General features: G+C 47.1%; 2 protein-coding genes across 6 annotated transcripts in view; one reads left to right on the forward strand and one right to left on the reverse strand.

The window, feature by feature from the left end:
- Window positions 1–582: 582 nt before the first annotated feature.
- On the forward strand, window positions 583–16,961 carry hsd17b4 (hydroxysteroid (17-beta) dehydrogenase 4). Its single transcript, XM_035379769.1, has 24 exons — window positions 583–1,055; window positions 2,255–2,308; window positions 3,191–3,298; window positions 4,750–4,809; window positions 5,165–5,186; window positions 5,537–5,583; window positions 5,808–5,892; window positions 7,829–8,016; window positions 8,799–8,890; window positions 9,486–9,510; window positions 10,415–10,543; window positions 11,188–11,297; window positions 11,809–12,045; window positions 12,390–12,441; window positions 12,547–12,618; window positions 13,033–13,136; window positions 13,341–13,406; window positions 14,088–14,157; window positions 14,477–14,583; window positions 14,809–14,895; window positions 15,272–15,361; window positions 15,481–15,619; window positions 16,152–16,279; window positions 16,751–16,961. The coding sequence occupies exons 1-24, from the start codon at window positions 998–1,000 to the stop codon at window positions 16,838–16,840; spliced, it is 2,220 nt and encodes a 739-aa protein (XP_035235660.1). The 5' UTR covers window positions 583–997; the 3' UTR covers window positions 16,841–16,961.
- A 2,374-nt stretch (window positions 16,962–19,335) lies between these two features.
- The window catches only part of dmxl1 (Dmx-like 1), a 48,560-nt gene continuing 44,339 nt past the window's right edge, over window positions 19,336–23,556 (reverse strand). For 3 of the 5 annotated variants that reach the window (XM_035379767.1, XM_035379764.1, XM_035379765.1), the window contains exons 41-45: window positions 23,319–23,396; window positions 23,093–23,184; window positions 22,450–22,502; window positions 21,683–21,900; window positions 20,745–20,963 (exon numbers count right to left, since the gene is read on the reverse strand). In XM_035379767.1, the coding sequence (XP_035235658.1) occupies window positions 20,745–20,963; window positions 21,683–21,900; window positions 22,450–22,502; window positions 23,093–23,184; window positions 23,319–23,396 (660 nt within the window). Of the gene's footprint in view, window positions 20,964–21,682; window positions 21,901–22,449; window positions 22,503–23,092; window positions 23,185–23,318; window positions 23,397–23,556 lie in introns of all 5 variants that reach the window. The other 2 variants (XM_035379768.1, XM_035379766.1) reach the window with 1 other exon arrangement.

Here is a 23,556-nt window from a genome sequence, read left to right on the forward strand (position 1 = left end):
CCATAATCCTATGTGGTCTGGGGCCACCCTACAGGCACTTGTGAGTCTACATCAGTTGGACTGAGAATAAGAGTGACACTCACTGTTTTATTCTCAGGATGTATTTTTGAATATTTTTCCTCAAGGGAAAATAGCAATGGATGCAGTAAAAATGTCCCATATTCACATCCTAGAAATTCCAATCAGTTAGACCAACTAATGCTTTCATTTTCTGTGCTGTATGTACTATATGACAAATAAATCCAGTTGAAAGAGGTTCCGTTTTAATTGATTCAATTACAAACTGTCAGAAGAAATCAATTGGGTTCTGTGTGCTGAGTGTGGAAACTTGAATCCATCTTTGTCAAATGAATAGCATTTACTGACAGCAAATGGCAACAAGCCAAACATGCATTGTGTTAAAATAAGTTTACCCACACAATTATGGGATAAATTAAAAACAAATTCTACAAAATGAATAGATCTAGAGATTGGCTTTGACACAAACCAGTTTACACAGTGGGTCCCTAGAACCGAGGTTGAAAACCACTGTGCTAGATAGTTCGTGAACGTAATTGTAGCCACAGTTCTGCGATTGGAACACATTGATATCATCTGTACGCATGCGTAGCAAACGTACTTTACACTTACAGAACGCTCCCCAGCTGCTGTTTCAAGTACAGTACCAACTTTAGTCAAGCAGTTAATTGAAGTAGCTATATAAAAATAAATTCTGTAAAGCTAGTCTCCCTCTGCTACCTTTGTGCAGACAGAAGCAGCAAGGGTTTGTCTGCTTGCAATTTAACTAGGCTGCTATCCTTCAAGAGACAGAAGACGGAAGTAAGGAACGTTAGCTATGCAGCAGATGACTAGCTAGTTAGACAACGTTAACCTATAGCTTGCTATATCTTTTGCTGTTCATTGGAAAGCGTGTTTAACCTTACTTTGTTGTTGTTGTTGTCACACATCGGTCTGTGCGCTTGACTTTTTGTTTTGGGAGAACTGTCACCTTGTCATCATGTCCGAGCTGTTGAGATTCGATGGGAAAGTTGTGCTGGTTACTGGAGCAGGTGGAGGTGTGTAGCATTTATTTACTACAAAAAAGCTAACAGGCTAGCCGTCACCAAACAAAATAACGTTGCTTAGCTATTGCTAACTTCATCATAATTGCAAGGGAACCTACGTATCGTCTGCGGCCTGTAATCCGCATATGAGACCAACACCATTTAGCTATTTAGTTAGCTTGTTGTAGCACTAACCATGCTTATGTACGGATACATGCACGCAAAACTACAGTGTTCGCCAGCTAACGTTGCTGACATTTGCTAAAGTTGTTAGACTGCCAGCATGCATGGTAGCTAAAAACTTATAGTGAGCAAATATGAAATGCAGCTAATAATAAAATGCTTATGTTGGTGTGCTAACTAGCGAGCATGTATAGACGCTGCCAGCTAACTTTGCATTGTAAGCTACATGGCTAAGAAACCAGGATTCACTGAAAATAAGGCTGTTATAATGCAATGCTATCAACTGTCGGTGAAAAGGCTTGCTGTTGACAAAATTATAATGGCATCAAAATTACGGCAGAGTAACGTTAACCAAATTAGCTAGTTGTTCTAGCTGTCTACATTATCACCGTCATAGAATGTGCTCCCAACCAATATAGTAGAACAAAGTGCGCGATGATCTTGCACTGTGTTAAAGGTGAACATCAGCTCACTGGTTGCGCAAACCAAGGTCCAGCTTCAGATTAGGACCACTGTTTAAATGGCGCACAAATTGAATTCATGTTTTGCCTGGATAAAGTTTTTAGGTTCGCAGTTTTTATTATGATATAGCACAAAAAGCTATCTGCCCTGTTACCACTTCTGTAGTTGATTCTTGATAAGCAGCTGGCTCACTGGTTAAACCATGTCAAGACACATGGTCCCAGTAAGTTTTCGTTGCGACGAAAATATTTCACATTTTGAATTTTGCTTTAATTTACCCGAGTAGGTCAACTGATTACACAGTTCCTTTATGCAGTGACGACCTGGGGAATTATGTGGGCATCAATTACAATCATACACTTCATTTCAAAATGCATCAGAATATTTGCTTCTGATATTCATAGCTAAGAATGTAGCTTTTCCATTTTGTATTGAGGGCTATGGATAGCCAAGTGAATAATTTAAGAATTTAACCATTTATCACTGCTGTTACTGCATACGTAGTGCAGCAGTTAGTAGCCTAAGTCAAGACTTAGCCTATTTACAAATTCGCTTTTTATCCACAGGGCTTGGGAGAGAGTATGCTTTGGCCTTTGGTGAGCGCGGGGCCTCCGTTGTAGGTAAGTCTATACTCGTCTAGTCCTACTGTGAAAGGGCTTAATGACATCAAAATAGATCGCAGGTGCGAAACAGCTGCTTGGGGGGTGGGGACGACGACTGCGGTTCAGAGGCTGGACACCCCCTTTCTACATCAACCCATTTTCCATTCCTAACTGACATTCTTGAAACATTTTGAACTTCTTTCTTGTAGCCTACACCAACTTCACAAATGCGTCCCCCTCGGAAATGAACAAAAATATGAAAAGGAGAACAATGTGGAGATTATTGGTAGTAGTACTGTTTTATGTAAAACAGTAAATAAAAATAAATGTAATGTACTGTTTTATCCTTTAGTCCTTGCAAAAATAAGAACGCACGAGCATATTGGTCCTTGCAGAGTAACTAGACTGCCTTTGAAAAGATTTACTTTCACTTTTGTGGTAAAGTGTTTTCATACCTCAATTAATATTCAAGGTCTATAATCCGTTGGCATGTAACTGACTATAATGAATTATTTATGCAACAGCTGTGCTCATAACCATTTTAATTTGAATACTGGGTAACAATTCTCATAAAATTAATTTCTATCCATTGTTCTATATAATTGTGATAAAATGGGAGAAGAACATTGAGAATTACTGAAGGCTCGGGTGTTTTGGTCATTTATTTATTCATGGCCATTTATTTATTCATTTATTTTTGCTGAGACAGACCCTTGGTGGTACAGTAGCCTACATGTCGTCCACAGAGCTGGTTGGTTTCTGTGAGAAAAGAAACGTCTCCCACGGCTCGTTTAAATTTTTAATTTATCTATACGTACGTACGGTTTGTATCTGAAAATGGCGGTCACTTGAGAACGAGACTTCGCACGCGCGTCAGTTCTGTTCCGTTTCCCTCTCCAGTGAACGACCTTGGAGGAGACATTAAAGGAGACGGGAAGAGTTCCTCTGCAGCAGATAAAGTGGTGGAAGAGATCAAGGCCAAGGGGGGGAAGGCAGTAGCTAACTATGGTACGTACAGTAGGTTATTTGTATTTAAAAAAAAAAAAAAAACATTTCTAGGTGCTCACTGAGGAAATGTTTTGAATTCTGTTTTGTCCCATTTGGTTTTACTTTGACAGCATAACTATGAGAGATAACTATATTCATCCAGATGCCCCAGATTCACTGTCTTTCTCATTTGAATCCAGTAATAAAAAGTTAGTTACATCTACTACAAGGCATAGTCTGCATTCTTCATACGTCAGTAGATGCACACAAATGTATACGTGTCATTGCAAGTATTAGTGTCAGCATGTCAGACTTGAAGATAAAACTGAAGGCCACCTTACCTTGTGACTGTTTCAAATTCACACCCCACAATTCTTTCTTTGGTCTTTCTTGTCACTTGACCTGACAGATTTTGTTTTTTACTACCGGAAGATAATGTGGTCTTTCAAGGGTTGCGTGTTAGCAAAATGTACCAAACTATGCGGAATAGCTGTGTTAAATGTTTTGGCTTTTTCTGTAAGAAATATTGAAAAGGATGGTTATTGTTTTTGCATGGCAGCCTGCAAATTGACTGGAAAAGCTATCTGCCCTGCCAGTTATTTGGATACCATTTTAAATCAGGGCTATTGTTTTGCCAAATAATGTGTGTGTATGCATGTAAGCTTGTTGGAAAACGATTATTACTCTGAATAAACACGTGCGTGTGTGCACTTGAAGAAAGATAAGGCAGGCCTTTTGTTAAATTACTCAATACAAGCGGTTCGTTTTTTTCCCATCCACAGAGACTCTGATGCAGAAGTTCAGCTCGTTTTTACAGGTCCTTTGTCTCGAATAAGCACAGCCAATATAAGATTTCCTAGTGACTCTGTTGCATTTTTCATAATCTCTTCTATATTTCAGCGCGTGGCCTGTGCATTTCTCTTGCTGACGGTTGAAAATCTATTCAAGTGGATAAATTATACAAATACAAAAAAATGGATGAAAAGATTGTGTAGTTTTACTTTGCTTATGCATGTACCACAAAGAGCGTTGTTCGTTTCAGTGGAAGGACCTCATTCTTGAAGGTCAAGTGTAATGAGATTAGATGTTGAGGTCACCCTAAAGAATGTCAAGGATATTGCATTATATGATTACTTTTCATGAGTAGGCATCCCAGATCCATAGTGCTTGGAATGCTTGCATTTTTGTCTCTGAATCCAGTCTGTTGCCGTGGCTGAATAGCCTGCTATTCAAGGTAAGGAGACAGGAGTTCAGCAGGAAAAAATCCCCTGGGGAGGTTTAAAATGTATTTCCCTTTGGATCAATAACCCTTTTGCCAGTGACTCATAGCTACTTTTGAAGTGCACAAAGCTGGCCATCGGGAACGAGGAAGGCATTGTTGTGGTGGATCAGAGATCAGGGGCCGAAACGACGGAACATCAGCACGGCCCTCCCTCACCGTTTCTGTCCGGGCTTTGTGCTTTCCGTTCCAGATTCTGTGGAAAACGGAGACAAGCTGGTCCAGACAGCCCTGGATGCTTTTGGACGAATAGGTATTTTAATAAGGGGTCCAGATTAAAGGCTTAAACGTGCTCCCACTGAGTACAGGAACTAATAATAGAGCTATGACTTCATGTTGTTTGTATCCTGCTCTAGGTTTCACGTCTGAGTGACCTGGATTGCTCTTTTACTGCATTCCTGCAGTTGCCTTTAAGATAAATCCTGTGTTAAAAGCAATATTTCACATATTTCTCCGCCTTAACAGGATAACATATTTGAAGTTTGTTTACACATGTGCATTCATGTGTATACATAACCACTTGTTTAATATTGATGGGTGTAAGAGATATTACTTGGACTGGTCACACAACTGACTGCATTAGTAATACTCTAAATGTTCTTTTTCAGATATTGTAATAAATAATGCTGGGTGAGTAACATATTTGAATACTTTTAATACTTTAAGATTTAAGTTGGTTATGAAATGATATCATACATTCTAGGTAAACAAATCCTCTTTGGTGAATAGCAAATGTTTTGAGTAATAGTCATTATTGTAGGACTGACTGTCCTGACCTGTACCAGTTCAAGTAAAGTTGTGAGTTTATGGTGTGTAATTTGGGTGAGAACTCCCACTTCACAGCTGCATAATAATGATGTGATATTATAATTAGGGACAGATTTTCTTAATTTTATGTCCCATGTATTCCCTGTTCTCTGTCTTTGATTATCTTAAAAAGTAGTGTATTTACAAAAATATTTTAAACCTTTTCCTTTTAGGATTCTACGAGATCGCACCTTTGGCCGGACCAGTGACTTAGATTGGGGTATGTTTCTCTGACACCCCGTAAGGATTAACCTGTTAATTAAAAGTGAATTCCATCTGTGCTGAAAGTGTGTCGGAGGCATTTTTTCTGTGCCATGGAGTTTGCATGCAGACATGACTAATCCTGTCATATCAAGGTTGGCTTATCCACGAGCATGCTTGAGCAGTGAGACAAAACATGATTTGTAGCGACTGCTCCAGTTCTCCTGTCCTCTCGGTCGTCAGACCTAATCCACAGAGTACATCTGAGGGGCTCCTTCCTGGTCACCCGTGCTGCCTGGAACCACATGAAGAACCAGAAGTATGGCAGGTAATGATCAATGTGGACTCAAGTCAGTCAGGGGAATACAGGAGAAGTGTTTAAGCGTTACTGGCCAATGCTGCTTCTCAATTCAGACTGCTAAATTTCTAAAGAAAATTCAGCTTCAGTCGTGCCAATTTGTCATGGGGGTCAGGTTTGGTATGTTTGGCCTCAGCCTATAACTGCACTCAAATTAACTCTGCAGTCTTTACTTAAACTTCACTTTCCACTGTGGGATTTCTCTAAGAGCCTCTGTTTGGTCTTGTATCAGTCAAATCTTCTTTTCGTACCCCGGCCAATGCCCCCATTGCCCCCTGCTCGTGTTCTGAGGCTGTAATTATGCGCATTAGAGGAGCTGTGAAACCGAGTTTTTGTGTTTTAAAGGGCGCAGTTAAAATCAGGATAATTCAAGTTCATGCACTTCTGGAAAAAATTGCAGCATTACAGATGGAGAGTGTCTGACAGAATTTAGATGTTTTCACAGAGTTTGCTGCTGGAATTTATGATTTATAAACATCAGAAAAAAGCACAGCCTTGCATGCACCTAGTGAAAGCCTAAATAAAGTAGTACTTGTAGGATGTGGGACATTGTCTCTATATACACATACTATGCATACTATGAATAATCAAAAAATGTTAGTCATCCATTCTGGCATCCATTTAAAGCAGATGTAGGTGGCATTCCCATCTTCCATGTCCATGCAAAATTTTTGAGGCAACAAAAATTTACTGCCAATTGTAAGCAGGTGGTGTGATGAAATTTTGAAAGAACTCCAAATTGTTTTATTAAGACCTTTTTTTGCTACAGGAAAAAATGATCTCCACAAAGCAGAAACTAGCAGTATAAAAAAAACACAAGAAAGGCATATATTTACTTGGCTTAGGATCCGCTTAGGATTTACACGAATACAACTTTCACAGTGGTGTTTGTTCTCTATTGAAATTTGAACTGAAAATATTTCAATTGAAAACAACGTGGGACTTTTGTTGTATATACAACGTAAATCTAAAAGTTTTAGAGCACAGGGCTGCTTAACATGGGTACAAATATGTTAGGCTAGTTGTGGACTTGTGTGGAAGTTGTGGAAGTTAGTTTCTGCGGTGTGGATACTGCATAGTGACACAAAATAGTTTCTGTGGTGTGGGCACCGCATAGTGAAACGAAATATGCGCTCCTGTTGACAGAACTGAAGAAGCAGCATGCTAACTCAATCTAAAGTCTGAACTCCGATCCAGATTAAATAAAAGGCACTAAAACGGGTCTCTGAAAAAACATTTTAGCCCTGGCCGTACCCAAGGGCTTCTCCAGATGAGTCACCATTAAAATGCCCTGAATTATTTGCAAATGGAAAGTCACAGGCTCGGCCCGAAGCTGTCCGGTAACCGGGGGGAGAAGTGCACCTCTGTGGGGGTCGAAGCCTGGACATCGGCCTTTCGTTTTCTGCAGCGTAGCATCAGGGTTCCTCTGCAGGGTAGTCAGGTGCGCTTTTGGCCCTTTGCATGGGATTTCTTATGTAGGTTTAATCTTGTGTCTGTGTAGGTGTGACTCTATTTCTTATCCTCTCCAGAGGGTACGGAAACACTCGTCTGCAGTAAAAGTGCACTCTTTATTAAATGAACTACAGCCTTACTAATGCTTACTTTTTTATTAAACAAACTAGAGCTTTACTTAAAAATTACCATTTTACCCAAATAATCACTTGTACTGTGGAAGATAAAAGGTGGAGCTCTTTTTAATAGCATTAGTAAGATTTCTTACAAAAGTAACAAAAACCAGTGGAAAAACACGAGAGGAAGTAGGAAGCAAATGCAGTCCCTCAAAGCATGGTCCTGGGTTAGCAGATGAACAGGGTATTGGGACTGTGCCGTACTTTGTCACGGTGGGGGGATTAGAGTGGCGGGGGTTGGCGTTTTGGCGGTGGCTCACGAACGCGTCTGTGCCCAGGATCATCGTGACGTCGTCGGCCGCCGGCGTCTACGGGAACTTCGGCCAGGGGAACTACAGCGCGGCCAAAATGGGCCTGGTGGGGCTGTCCAACACGCTGGCCATCGAGGGCCGCAAGTACAACATCCACTGCAACGCCATCGCCCCCACCGCCGGGTCCCGCCTCACGCAGACCGTCATGCCCCCAGGTCAGCCCCCGCGCCCCGCCACCCCGCCCCCCCCCCCCCCCAACGTGCCTCCAGGGGTGCGTCGAATTTCTGGCCGTTTAAGGAACGCGGTGCAGCGTCACATCTGCATGACAGCATCACATCTGCGTGACAGTTCCCCTTTGAAGGCTAGCGCTTGAAAGGAAAATGTTTTTTTCTCAAGATTTTTCAAAGCTACTTTTACATAGCATGACTCTCCAAATCTCCCCCTTTTTAAACCTGCTGCCGACACATCCTTGTAATTTTATAACATTCCATTTCCAAAAGAATAGTGCTTATTTTGACCAGCATTTTCGGAGCTGTGACACACTGAAAGGGATAAATAAGAACACGCTTATTCGACCCATTTTCCTCTCTCCCCTGCCACCGATTGGCTGGCGGAATAGACGCGCGCAGAATTCCCACTGAGGAGCATTTCAGCGTTGCACGCAGGGTTGAATTGTAGAATTTTTTTCTTGGCTGCATACGAGTCGGGGACACTGGGATGTGGGAGTCTCTCCGCCGCAAGATGTGCGCTTGTCTGGAGTCTCACACACACACACACACACACACACTCTCTGTTTCACACGCACCAGCGCGCGCGCACACACACACACCCGTGTGTCATGCATTATTTTCCTACTGTGCCACTCGTCATGCCCAGACAGCACGTTGCGAAACGGTCTGTTTCGTCACCTTTCTGAAAGCTGCAGAAGTATTTTTAAAATTCTTACTTGTAAAAATCCTTGCCCCCCCCCCCCCCCCCGCCCGCCCCCCCATTCCAGATCTGCTGGAGTCTTTGAAAGCAGAATACGTGGCTCCGTTGGTTCTGTGGTTGTGCCACGAGCAGTGCCAGGAGACGGGCAGCCTGTTTGAGGTGAGTCTGAGAATAGCAACGATCACGCAACCCACACCCCCCCCCAGCAATAGCGGACAATGTTAGCCTGCTTTCCATACCCCTGTATTTAATAACCTGTGAATGGTCTGGAGTTTATCTAAACAGGGGAACAAGGACACATCTCCACTGCACTCCATCATGCTAATCATGACAATAAAGCAATTAAAACAGCAGGAATTATTGTGGATCAGTAATAAGAGACAATTTTATCCTTGTTTTTTATTGACTGACTGCTTGCATTTTACTTTCAGGTTTAACATTATGGGGAAACATTCTGTAAAAAATTATACATGCACCCTCATGTTAAAGTTTTGTAGAAAACTCTTTGATTATTAAATTTTCGATGGCTACATTGTAATTTTATTTTCTAGAAAGTCCACCCCATAACTTCATTAAAATTTATCTAAGTTTTGCAGAATCCAGTTAATTTATTGGTACGTTTTCAAGCCCAGAATAATAACGATACGACTTTTAAAAATGAAAGGAGAAAATGAATGGTGAATGCTATCTCCAGCTGGCTGTTTGCCCAAGCAGTGCAGCACTTCCTAATTATTTTCTGATCGTGTGTGTTCAGACAGGAGCTGGCTGGATCGGGAAGTGTAAGTGCAGTTTCAAACGGTTTTCTCCCTGTTTTCTTTTGCAAGTTTACGGAATGGGGTCATACTTTTAAAATGGGGTGGGGGCCGGGGGGGGGGGGGGGGGGGCATTAAAATAAGCATGACGAAGCCTTTTTGTGAAGGGAGCTGGAAAATGCGATAAAAGTTTCCGAAACCAAACATTACACAGGAGCGGAGCATGTTATCCATTTGCTTCTATCCAAGCAGTTTGTTTTCATTTGGCTTAATCTCAGAGTTGCCATTAAGCTCTGTAAGGGTAGTGCTTCAGCATGAAAGCTCCCTGTGCAATAAAGCAGGTGCTGTGTGTGTCTGTGTGTGTGCGTGTGTGGGCATATATGTGTGTGTGTTTGGCTGAGTGTATCTGTGTGCAGGCAGGCAGGCAGGCGTGCGTGTGGGTGGGTGTGTGTCGTGCAGACACGTGTGTGACTCTGTGTCATTCTAACACGCGCAGTACGCTGTGTGTGTGTGAGTGTGTGCGGGTGTGTGTTTGTGTGTGTGTTCGTGGGTGTGTGTGCGCATGCGGGTGTGTGTGAGTGTGTGCGGGTGTGTGTTTGTGTGCGTGTGTGTGTGTGTTCGCGTGTGCCTACACGCGTGTGATCCCGTGTCGTTCGTACCCGCGCAGTGCGCTGTGTGTGTGTGTGTGTGTGTGTGTGTGCAGGTGTGAGTGTGTGCGGGTGTGTGTGTGTGTGTGTGTGTGTGTGTGTGTGTGTGTGTGTGTGTGTTTGTGCGTGACCCCGTGTCGTTCGTACCTGCGCAGTACGCTGTGAGTGTGTGCGGGTGTGTGTGTGTGTGTGTGTGCGGGTGTGTGTGTGTGCGCGCATGCGGGTGTGTGTGTGTGTGTGTGTGTGTGTGTGTGTGTGACCCCGTGTCGTTCGTACCCGCGCAGTGCGCTGGGAGCGGACTCAGGGCCACATCGTGCGGCGCAGGGACGAGGCCATGACCCCCGAGGCCGTGCGGGAGGGCTGGGAGCAGATCTGCGACTTCACCGACGCCACCAAGCCGACCACCATCGGAGGTACCGGCCCACCGACCGACCGACCGACCGACCGACCGACCGACCGCGCCCGGAAAACGACTAACCGCTAACGGCTAACGGCTAACGTAGCGCCGCGCTGACCGGGCCGCACCAGCCTGCACGTCAGGATGAAACACACACACGCCCAGCCTGTGCGCCGAGCGGACCCTGCAGCCCCGCGGCTGTTTTGCATCTGCATAGGCACCAGCAAACCAGTTAATTCCCTATATGTGTGCATATTGTAATGATATTGTAATATATATATTGTGTATATATATATATATATATATATATATATATATATATATATATATATATATATATCTTGCTTGATGGGGATAAAAATATGCTCCTATTAAAACTTGTGAACTGCCAACTGCCACTGTACCCTTGAGCAGTGAGCTGAACCTGCATTGCTTCTGTAAATATCCAGCTGTATAAATGACATACTATCCAAGTCACCCTGGATAAGAGTGCCTGCTAAATGCCTGCGATGTAATTGGTTAAATGAATCTTGCTAGTGAGGATGCAGGCTTTGCACGTTTGTCAGTAAGGATTTCTCTGTGTGTCACTGGAGCAGAGCTGAGTGAGTAACGCTGTTCTCTGTCCCCCCCCTCCCTGCTCCCCCCTCCCCTGTGTGTAAGAGTCAATTAGCACCCTGGTGGAGGTGCTGTCGCGGGTGGACACCAGCGAGGGAGTAACGCCAAATCCCACCAGCACTGTGGCCGCCGCCCCGTCCGGCGGGATCAATCCTGTGAGTACGGGGGGGGGGGGGGGGGGGGTCGGAGGTCAAGGGGGCGGGGCCAACATCATTATTTTCCAGACTAGGCCGTACGGAGACACCCCCCCCCCAATAGTCAGGCTACAGGACCTCTCTTCCCGAAGACACACACGCACGCACATGCACATACAGCGCACACACACACACATACAGCGCACACACAGCGCACACACACACACTTTTCTCCAGGAGAACTGGATCGCGTGCACGTGTCCAGTTTCAAGCCTAATGCGTTTGCCGCAGTCGGCTGCACAACACCGAGTCCAGACGAGCGGGGAATTGCTTTTTCCCGCGCTGTGGAGAATGTGTTTTAGATGAAATCGCGTCCAGCATAGCTGTTCTGAGTGCTGCTCACAGCCCAGATACACACACACACACGTCTATTTCAGTAAGAGCTGAACGTGGAAAAGGAGGAATAAAAAGAAAGGGCTCTCCGCCCTCGCTGACACGACGCCTCCTGTTGCCACGGCGTTCCCCTGTGCAGCTGGAGGCGGTGGGGCAGAAGCTTCCGGACATGGCCTTCAGCTACTCGCACACGGAGTGCATCCTGTACGCGCTGGGCGTGGGCATGACCACGCGCGAGGAGGACCACCTCCGCTTCCTGTACGAGGGCCACGCGGACTTCGCCTGCCTGCCCACCTTCGGCGTCATCCCCGCCCAGGCCTCCATGATGGGCGGGGGCCTGGGCTCCGTCCCCGGGCTCGACTTCGACTTCACTCGGGTGGGTACGCGCTCGAGTTCCCCCCCCCCCAAACGCCCCCTGCTGGCGACCGGAGGAAACTGCCTCCTGTCGGTTTGAATGCAGCTGACGTAGTCGTAGCTTGTGAAACAGTGTACAGTAATCTCAACTGCCACGCTGGTCTCGGCCTGGGCAAACAGGAAGAGCAGATTCTGGCAGCTCTGGGTGTGCGTTTGTTTCATAGGGGTTTTTAAGAGCACAATCTGGCGGCTCTGTTTGTGCTAGCTCAGGGTGTGTTTGTCTCATAGGGGTTTGGAAGTCAGTTGACAAGCTTTTGTTAGCATTGGTGTGGCCACGCGTTCACGTTGGCTCTCTCTCTCTCCCAGGTCCTGCATGGTGAGCAGTACCTGGAGCTGTACAAACCTCTGCCCACGTCAGGTACCGGCGCCGAAGCCACGTTTTCCTTTTCTCACGACCCCCCAGGAGTGAAGTGTGTGTGTGTGTGTGTGTGTGTTTTTAATGGCTTTCTCCCGTGCCTTGCAGGGAAGCTGACCTCCAAGGCAACGGTCGCAGATGTGCTGGACAAAGGGTCGGGAGCCGTCATCCTCCTGGACGGTAGCGCTGCTCATCTGCCGAAAGGCTGTCTGTCTGCGAGCGCGGCGGGGAGCGCTAACGCTAGGCCCAGCCGCTAGACCCGCCCGCTAAACCCGGCCGCTCGCACTGGGGTGTCTGATCCTTTGGTGTTGTGTATCGTCCTGAGGTGCTAGAGCCATTTTTTAAAATCTGAGTTGCATGAGGAATGTAACCGATGGAAGATCCCATAGATGATATTTAATATTTTCAGTGGAAAAAAAAAAGGGACCAGTTGTTTCATTGTAGAAATACAAAAAAAGGTCCAAGTGCTGTAAGGAATGGGCTCTCCTCATTACGAAACGAGCAGGGTTTTTTTTTTTTTTGCTCGTTTTTGATTTAATCGGCGACGAGAGTGTCGCTAACTGTTCCGTGTTAACGGCGGGCTTCTCTTCCCAGTTCACACGTACGACGGCGAGGAGCTGCTCTGCTTCAACCAGTTCTCCGTGTTCATCGTGGGAGCCGGGGGCTTTGGAGGAAAGAGAACCTCTGACAAAGCTAAGGTAACACCCCCCCCCCCCACCTCTTAAACAAAGCAGCCTGTGATTCTCCCTGTAATGCTGCGAGCGCCCCCGAAAAAAAAACACCCCCCCACCCCCCACCCCCCACCCCCCTCGCAGCTCTGGCCCGCCTGTGTGATCCTTTTTTTCTCCCTCGTTTCTCTCCGACTGAGACCTGTGCTATGTTGCCGCCCCCCCCCCCCACAGAGTGCGGTGGCGCCCCCAGACAGAGCTCCAGATGCCGTCCTGACAGACCAAACCACCAGGGATCAGGTAACTCTGAAAGATTCAGTAGCACCGCCCCCGAGTCAGCCCCTCAGGCCACGCGTGTGCTTGTGAAGCTCATTAAAGGCGTGGCCGTCTAATAAAGTGGGGTTCACATTAACACGGGCTGGGAAAGAGGGCGTGAGAAAGGGGGTGGCGGTGGGTGGGGGGGGGGGGGGGCTTTTGCATAATTTTCAGCATGTATTCCTGCACTCCCCTGAGATGAGAGAAGACTTCCAGCCTACTGAAGGACTATGACTACCAGTGGTCTACAAAACGCTAATTAGTCATTTCACTTAGTACTTTGTCTTGATCTAAATGGTTTTAAGTGTTTTAGTGCTCTGATTGTTTTAAGCCATTAAAACTGCGGCGTCTCGTGAGCAGTCGCTGGCGGGTGCTTCTTCATGCATACGAGATCCCCCCTCCCCTCCCTCCCGCCCCCCCCCCCCAGAGCTGTAATTGGCATGCGATTAAACGCAGTCACTGTCACACGCGGTCCTCCATCACATCACAACCGCTTCCCACGCCACGCCCGGAGAACGCGGCCCGAGCTCATCGTAAGGAAAAGTTAAAACGTGCTCTGTCCCATCGGGATAGCCCGGAACGGGAGGCTCTGTTAGAGGGATAACCCGAAACAGGAACGGGAGGCTCTGTCAGGGTGAAATTTCAGCTGTGCGCTCTGTGCTGCAGGCTGCCCTGTACAGACTGAGTGGAGACTGGAACCCCCTGCACATAGACCCCAGCTTCGCTGCCATGGGAGGTGAGCCCTGCTAATCCACAGCGGATGTAGAGACCACTACAGGGAAAAGACCCATGTTTTGCACTGCGGGGGTTGGCTTTTCAAGAGTTATTTTATGACCAAAACCCCCCAAAGATGTCACAATGAATTTAGCAAGATACATCTTTCTCAAGGGAGATCTGAACACACACACACTTTGAAATAATGATTATATATTATAACCTAGAACTGGAGAAATATTAATACATATGTATGAAATGTACTTATGACAGTGTACAAATACGCAGGATGAAACTGGTCTGCGACATGATATCAATCAAGAGCACTTCACTGATTTTAGGGTTCCAGTCCCCCATCCTGCACGGGCTGTGCTCGTTTGGGTTCGCCGGACGCCACGTTCTGCAGCAGTACGCCAACAACGACGTCTCCAAGTTCAAGGCCATCAAGGTGAACCCTGCACGTGCGGGAAGGCGATCGAAGGGCGCGCACGTTTACGAGTTCTGATTGGGTTTGTGCGGAGTGGGCGTGGCCTCGCATTCGATAAGCTGACGCCCACCGGCCGACGCCCTTCTGTAACGCGCTTACATTGATTGGGATGATGATGCTGCTGCGTGGTTAGATCACATGACCTAGCGGCCCCACCCTGCTCTGTCTCTCCTCTCCCCCCCCCAGGTGCGCTTTGTGAAGCCGGTGTTCCCAGGCCAGTCTCTGCAGACCGAGATGTGGAAAGAAGGAAACAGAATCCACATTCAGTGCAAGGTGAGGATGATGATGATGATGATGATGAAAATGACTGATTTTGCTTCTTTACATGAAAGTGGTACTGTGATCTTTTCTTTCTTTCATTATTTACCTCATGTCATATCCTTGTATTTGTGACGCGCTTATGCCAGGACGTGATGTGTGCGTTTAAAGCATTAAAGTTGAGAATCATGAGAAGATGGAGCGGTAAAAACGTGAGAGGTTCCTTCGAGCTGAAGAGCTCACGCTCTGTCTGAAGAGGACTTGAGTGCCCTGGAGGGAGAGCGGTTCACTCGAGCGTTACTGAAACCCCCCCTCCCCCGGCGCTCTGACCCCCCCGACCCCCTCCTACCGCGGAGGCGCGGTTTCTTCACGCCCATCGTCTCTGCTTCAGGTGAAGGAGACTGGAGCTGTGGTGTTGGCCGGAGCGTATGTGGATCTGCACGGGTCCGACGACACCGCTACGCCTGAGAAGGTTCCCGAGGTAAAGTGGGAGGCGGGAAAAGTGGGGGGGGGGGGGGGGGGGGGGGGGTTGAGCTTCCTTCTCAGTAGGTGGTGGTATGGGTGCGTTTAAAATAAAACGTCTTTCCCCGTCCCGCGCAGGCGGGGGCGCTGCAGAGCGACCTGGTGTTCGAGGAGATCGGGCGGCGCATTAAGACCCTGGGGGCGGAGATGGTGAGGAAGGTCAACGCCGTCTTCGGCTGGGAGATCACCAAGGCGGGAAGCGTCGCCGCGCAGTGGAGTGAGTGGAGACGGGGCGTGGCTCGCACGCACCGCACACGCACCGCACACACTCGCCACACGCACACGGGGGCAGGGGGGGAGGGGGGTGGGGTGGCCTTGTGCCCGAGTCACAAACTAAGATTCGGTATCCAGTAGTCTCAGTACTGAGTGAACTGAAACTGCAAAGCAAAAATCCCAACAAAAAAAAAAAGAGGAAACCTAACATGTTTCAGAAGTGCTGATGTTTAGATAACAGAGCAGAGGAACTCGTTAATAGCACTTACGAATCTATTAGCACAAGCACTTTTGAAATCATTTTTTTTCTTTCCTTTTGTGCATATGTCAAAGCAATGGTAGTAAATGCAGCACACTGAAGAACACCATGAACAGAGTAGCCAGCCGTCATAATGGCCGTCAGCTTTGATGTGCCACGTAGGTTCGTGGAAGCAGTACGTACTCTCCAGCGTGAATTCCGCAGCAGTTGTTGCCATGGTAAAGGAGTGTCCGTTACACTGCAGTGACGGGTGTTGATCTCATGTTTTTTCGTGAAGCCATCGACCTGAAGAGCGGGGAGGGTTCCCTGCACAAGGGCCCGTTCGGCGGGAAAGTGGACGTGACGCTGACCCTCTCAGACGAGGACTTCATGGACGTGGTGCTGGGGAAGCTCAACCCGCAGAAGGTGCAGGGCGCAGGCGCTCGGAAACAGACCTCCTCTGACCTTCAGAAAGATTTAGTGTCAGGTGGCCTCTGCAATTGCAGGATTAGCCAGGCTGAACGTAAACAGCGATACCAGGACGATCAGGATGTGAAGGTCAGACAGTTTGCTTCGTCGGTGCGTACGACATACAGACAGAACATGGACGACATTCAGAAAGTTCTAGGTGTTCCTGAGAATATAAGCTGGGTGAAAAAGCCAAATATAATGCATATTATATCATATTTAGGAAATCTATGCAGGTAGCTTTGTATATAGGTGCTTGCTGAGCAGATTAGTATTATTATTATTAGACATTCTTATTTGTTAATAATAATAATAACTCGACTAAGCTAAAGATTGACATTCTCTTCACTGCTGAACTTGTTCATGTTTACTTACATAAATGCTGAAGTGTGCCATTACTTTTATTTCTCTTCCCCCCCCATTCCCCAGGCATTTTTTGGTGGTAAGCTGAAGATGAGGGGCAATATCATGTTGAGCCAGAAGCTGGAGATGATCCTCAAAGACCACGCCAAGCTGTGAGCGTTCAGCGACCGGACCTCCCACTTCAGCTTCAAACTGTTAAGCCGCGTTTCCACCAAAAGTACCCGGAACCTTTAGTCCCGGGAACCACTTTTCAATAAAATAAAAGGTTCCTTCAGCCCACTGTTGTCTGCGTTTCCACCATGGTCTAAAGTCCCGCAAAGATTAGGCAAATTAGCCCACTGACGTATGAAAAAGCGACATTGTCGTCGGTCCATCTGTCCTATGATTTCTTCTGTAACCCCATACTACCACCGAAGTAGCCTACATTATTTTCTAATAACCGGGACAGCCCGGAGGGGTTTATTCCACTTATATGCAACGGGTTACTAACAATGACTATATATGGTTACTTTTGCATTTATTGATTTTTATCGATTTAATCACCTGGAATTGAAATATTCTTCTGCAGCCGTTTGGGCATATTTTACCGTTGTCAAGCAAAACTGTCGTTGGTAGTTGAACTTGGACCGTTGTTATGCAACAAATAGGATATAACAGGCCAATAGTCACATTGTAACGGTTTTATATACCCCCTCAAACACATTCATTATGTTTTTATGCGAACATTCACTTTCATTCGCACCGAGTTCCTCAAAAGGTTCCTAGTTCCGGGGTAAAGTTCCTGCGGTGGAAACGCGGCTTTAGTCATCCTTCTCTGTGAGGAAATGTGATTCGCATTAACCCGCTCTGACTGACCTTAGAAACCTCTGCATCAGGTACTGTACGCATTGATTTACATGCGAGAACCCTGAGAAATGTGTGAACTGTAAATTTAAGTGTGAATCTGTCCAGATGGGCTTTGATCTTTTTTCCTGGAATCAGTGTCACGATCAAATGGTTTAACCGCCTAACTGTTCTCTAGACCGTGATCCGTGGATCATGATTTCAGGTCGGAATTCCTGATTAATCAGGAAAATTCACATCCGCGAGATCATGGACACAATTATTTTTACATTGTCTAATAGCCATTTAATATGCTGCTTTTGCTCCCGAAACACTATCACCATAAACAATCGCCAAGATTCGCAAATCAATCTGAATAGGCATGGGGAGTGGACAGTCGCTCGTGAAATGCTTTTGTAATTAACGGAAATATTAATAAAGATTATTTTGGCAAAGATGACAGATGAAGTGGAGTTCTTTTTCCCTTTGGAAAATTGTGAGATACGGGTGTGTACTGTAAATGTCAGATGTAATGCATTTTACTTCCGGACAGCAAGGCAGTATTCATGAGCATTCTGAAAGCGTACAGTATATACACTATGGCCATCCCATTATTGATAGGTGGAAATTGATAGAATGCCATATGGTATGTCATGCTCGTGTAATATTTGTTTAAAAAAAAAAAAAAATTCAATTCAGAGATTACAGTAAATTGCTTTGGCTTGATTACTGAACCATAGCAACACCCACGTGTAGCCAACGAGTTTCATATTAACGCTGCATTATTTAAATATATCTGCTTAGCAAATGCCCTTCTGTAATTTATTACCTTGCCCAAAGGTACTAAAGTAGTGACTCACCTGCGGCTCTCCTCTGGGGGCCCGCTGGTATTTCACGGAAGCTTCTGACAGGAAATTCATAGAGCTTTTGTGTGTGTGTGTGTGTGTCCCACCCCCCCTCCGCGGCCTCATTCTTTACCTTTGAGATTCGAGCTGCACCTGCGTGAGCCTCGTCTGGCGAACCCTCCTCCTGCAGATTTACGTTTTTCCTTTCGCTGTCCTCGTTACTCGTGAAGTTGCCCTCACAAGCATCTCCGCGGCGGCGGCTAACGAAAGCGGTGTCAGATCAGCATGCGCTTCACGCCGAAAACCGCAAAGAGGCGAGGCTCGTTACCGAGTCCAAGACCGAAGCCCAGGATATTAATTCTGGGTTGTTTTCATTAAAAAAAAATAAAATAAAATATGCAGAATCACATTTCTTTGTGTTGGAGGTCCAGTAGAGACGGGCAGGCGGTAATTATGGGGTCATAACCATTCTGCAGCGTGACCCTGGCTCTGGGTCGCTAGGCTCTTCTCCGCTATGTTGAGCGCAAGTCGCAAGTCGATTGAGCGCAGCTGACTGATGAACTTTTGATTGTAAACCGCTTTGTAGCCGATACACCGCAGTCCTGAGATTTTCTTCTTCCTGGGGAATGAGTGTCTTTAGACTTTTCTAGCGATGAGTCCAGCTCCCTCACAACTTTTTTTTTTTTTTTGCCCAATTCTCTTCTGCGTTTCGCTTGTAAAGCGTCTTTGTGACAGTGTCTTCAAAAAGCACCATACAAATAAAGTGTGGACTGAATTGAATATCTCCCCCGGTATACAAAACAAAACCTTGCAGTCAGGGTCCTCTGTCGCAGCGTTTCGTTTTGACTGCAGACAAAAGGAGGACAGGCAGGGAGAGACTACTGCAGGTAACGAGCCACACAGTCCACATACCAAACACGACAAACTCACTCTTTACCTGCTCATACTCCAGCATAACAGTGTAATTACAGCCACATGATTAAGTCCGTTACATCAAAGTCATTTATTATATCGTTACCATTTTATATAATACAGTTTGATTTACAGTTTATGCATTATAAAAATTAGATTTATCTGCACGTATTCACATTAGATTAAAGGGAAGCAAATAAAGGTGATCGTCATTTTGATTCTGTTTGCACCCCCCGCCCCCGCCCCCACTCACCACCCCCCCTCCCCTGCAGAAGTGGGTAATATGTCTTGGCATTCTGCAACAAAATACATATTCATTAAATCATGAAGCAGATACGAAAATGTCCACGTACGTTTGCCTGAAAGAGTTGTTCCTTAAATGATTCGCTTCACGGAACCCGTTAATCAGTGTGTGCTTGCATTATGGGAATCGCTGTAACAGAAGAAATCGCGTCCATTTGATAGAATGAAGCTTTTAGGAGAAAGCGGACTCCTGAGTTATTTTAGCACAGGAAGTTGAAGCATGACAAGTCAGCAGCTACCTATCTCACCTGGTTTAAATTATTTTTTTTGTACACAAATAGCACTATTCATAAATATTACTTATATTTCACAAAATGTTTTTCAAGTATACCTTGCTAATATATTATTTCATCGTAAAGCACTCTATTAATACCCAATAAAGCAGTTAATCAACTTGAATTCCTCTTCTGTACGGTACTATTTACAGAGGGCAGGCAGTCCTCCAGTTTTACCCCCAGATGCAGTAAATATACATTTTTGCAGCAACAGTGCGAGAGTACTCTTGTGCTAGCACTGGGTAGGCGTTTAGAAACTCTAAAACTTCATAACTGTGACAGGCTAACGTATGACCACCTCCACCACTTCCTTACCACAGGAAGGTATTAAATCAATAATTCACATTACCACAATAATACTGTACACAAAGGCCTAATATATCAATATTGTTGTCAAGGCTAAATAATGGCTTTCTAATTCTGGTCTACGTTTAATGGTTTCTACAATGGCCGCCTTAGTCGCGTCCTTGTCTCCTAGTGGCCCAAGGACGTGCTTCAGCTCTTCTTCGTGTAGCGCCATTATTGCTTTGTCTACGTTTAGCAGGAAAGGGCTTCTATTCATTTCTACATAATAAAAATTTAAAACAACGAACGCGGCCCCAAGCACTCCTCAAATAAAAAAAAATAATACGCTGGATGAAATTCCTTTCTCTCGAAGAAAATTCCCCAATTTTCCGAAGGCAAGCATGAACTCGGGGGACGGTAGGGTCCAGGGTTGGGCGGGGGTGGGGGTGGGGGGGTGGGAGGTCAAGCCGGCTTAATTGACTAACGACTAAAATCGCAAACCAAAAGTTTGTGCTATCCTCCCAAGCTTTCCCGCCAGTTGTGCTGCAGCAGAGGCCCCGCCCCTTTGGGGGTTGTGCGGAGGCGGAGCCCCGCCCGTAGGCCCCGCCCCCCCCCCTTTTACAGGACGAACCTCACGTCGTTCCTCCGCCCGGCGACGCCGAAGCGGTCGGGCAGGACGCGCATCTTCATGGTGCCGTCGGCGCCGCAGGAGAAGACGTGGTTGGCCGGCCCCGCCTCGATCTGCATGACGCCCGTGCCCAGGTTGCGGAAGATGGACTGGCGCGCGTGCTCGCTGGGGAAGGCGTGCAGCAGGCCGTGCGTGGACAGGCTCCAGACCTGCGCGGAGAGGCGCTGGCGTTACTACCGCGACCCGGGAGGGAAAAGGAACTGCGAACGTACGATCCCAAACCACCGCGTACAGCCAACACACGCGGTGTATCACACATGCGTCTTTTATACTCAAAACAGCTGTTCAATTCAAATCAGGTTTACCTTTCGTTGTCCACGAACAGTCAAGCTAGCTCATTCATAAAGCAGTAGTGCAATTTTACATTTAAGACTCCACCATAATAACCACAACAATGCCCAAATAACAGGTCCATGATAGAAAGAACCAGCTTGTACAAATTCTATGCAATATTATCCAGACCATTCTATATAATTCAATACTCAAGTGATATGCAAATAATATAAAGACGACTGTCCATTTTGGCCAATACTTTTCATTTTCGCAGATAAAACCAGAGGTAACCGCGTTGCAGCTACCCGCAAAACAAACTGCCCACCAAACATTCTGATGTCAGTTGGACGGTCTAATCCGCCCTCGAGGAGGTCGAAATGACATTGATTACTGGGGCAGAAATTGAAATTTTTTGTGGCATCGGTAATTCGATGAGTACAGAACACTGCTCTACTCCAAGGAGAAAAGCGGTCGTGTCACGACCCCATCGGTCAGCCTTGCAGACGTGACGCAGGTAGACAGACTGTTCTGGGGGTGGGGGGGTGGACTGGTGGGGGTCCCGGGCGGGGGGGTGGGGGTCCCGGGCGGGGCTCACCTTGATGTTGCCCTCGGCCGAGCCGCTGGCGAAGCAGCCCTCGGTGGGGTCGACGCCCAGCGCCTTGACGGGCGAGTCGTGGGCCTGGAAGCTCTGGCGCGGGGCGCGCAGGGGCAGGTCCAGCACGCTGATCCAGCCCCTCCGCCCGCCCGAGATCAGCAGCTGCTGCCTGGGGGCCAGCGCCAGCACCGTCGCCCCCGACTCGTGGCAGTTAAACGCTGTAACCGTGGAAACGAAAGGAAGGGGTGACCTCTCTCTCTCTCCACCTCCCAGCCCTGGGGTTAATCACCCAGCTCCTCTTTCTGCCCAAAACCGCTTTCTGCCCCCTTCGCTGATCCTAAACCACACTGACACCAGCAGCAGCTACCGTTACGCCCCCACGCCACAGCTTCCTCCACAACATGGGCGACGGTGCAGTAAAATGGGTCAGGAACCTTGTAACCTGAAGGTCACAGGTTCGATTCCTGAATGGGACACTCCTGTTGTACCCTTGAGCAAGGTACTTAACCTGCATTGCTTCAGCACATATCCAGCTGTATAAATGGCTGCAGTGTACTGTAAATGCTATGCAGAATGTTGTGTAAATCCCTCTGGATAAGAGCGTCTGCTAAATGCCTGTAATGTAATGTACTGTAATAACTCGCTGATGGGACTGCACTCAGTCGACAGAAGGAGAAGCAATGGTGTCGTACTGGTGCTGTGAGCAAATGCTAAGTGTACTGCCGCTGCGGCTGAACTTCCTGTTCCCTCTCGGAGGGCTGACTCACCGTGGACGAGACTGTTGACCGGAGTCACCAGCGTATCCCACAGACACACGTTCCTACGGAAACGAGAGAAACTCAAACCGACGCAGACAGCATGTACCGACAGCTCGCAGACAACAGCTCACCACCAATCCGGCTAAAGACGAGCTTACTGCTATTGTGCAAGTCACTGCCTGCTGCCACAACAGACAATCAAGATGAGTAATTAGGCGACTTAATTAGACTATTATCATCATGAATATGACTCAGTCGTCATTCCACTTGCGTCATTACTTTCCATACGACCTTCTATGACTTTGACTGGATAATTACAGCAGCAAAAATGCAGTTTGCTGTCTCTGGAACATTAGCCCCACGCTGTTTAGGGAGCGTTAGCACTGTGCTGTTAGCTGTTAAGGGAGCGTTAGCACTGTGCTGCTAGCTGTTAAGGGAGCGTTAGCACTGTGCTGCTAGCTGTTAGCTGTTTAGGGAGTGTTAGCACTGTGCTGCTAGCTATTAGCTGTTTAGGGAGCGTTAGCACGGTGCTGCTAGCTGTTAGCTGTTTAGGGAGGGTTAGTGCCGCACGGCTAGCTGTTCAGGGAGCATTAGCACTGTACTCCTTCCTGTCTAGGGAGCGTTAGCGCCCGTTTGCATTCTGACGGCGTACCTGTTGTCGGTCGACAGCCCCGCCGTGGCGATGAGGGAGGACGACCCCACGAACACAAAGTCGTGCGCCGTCTTGTTGTGGCACTGCAGAGTCTGAGAGGGGAGGGGGGTGACATTGCGTTAGGGAGATGGGGGGGTGGGTGGGGGCGGGGGCAGGGGGAGGAGGAGGGGAGGAGGGTGGGGGGGGGTTACAGCCCACCCCGTAGCCGCGCAGATTCGGCGCTCACCAGGTAGGGCTTGGGGGCGGTCCCGGTGGTGTTGGTCTGCCAGAGACTCAGGGCCCCGTCTGCGTCCACGATGCCAAACTGTGGAGGAGGAGGAACAGGAGTCATCACACACACAGCAACAAGCACAGATGGAGCTGTAAACAACACACACACACACACACACAGACACACACACGTGCATGTACGCACATCGTCATATACACTCTCACACACTCTTACACACACACACACACAAACT

This window comes from Anguilla anguilla, chromosome 10, assembly GCF_013347855.1.
Source record: "Anguilla anguilla isolate fAngAng1 chromosome 10, fAngAng1.pri, whole genome shotgun sequence".
Taxonomy (NCBI): Eukaryota; Metazoa; Chordata; class Actinopteri; order Anguilliformes; family Anguillidae; genus Anguilla; species Anguilla anguilla.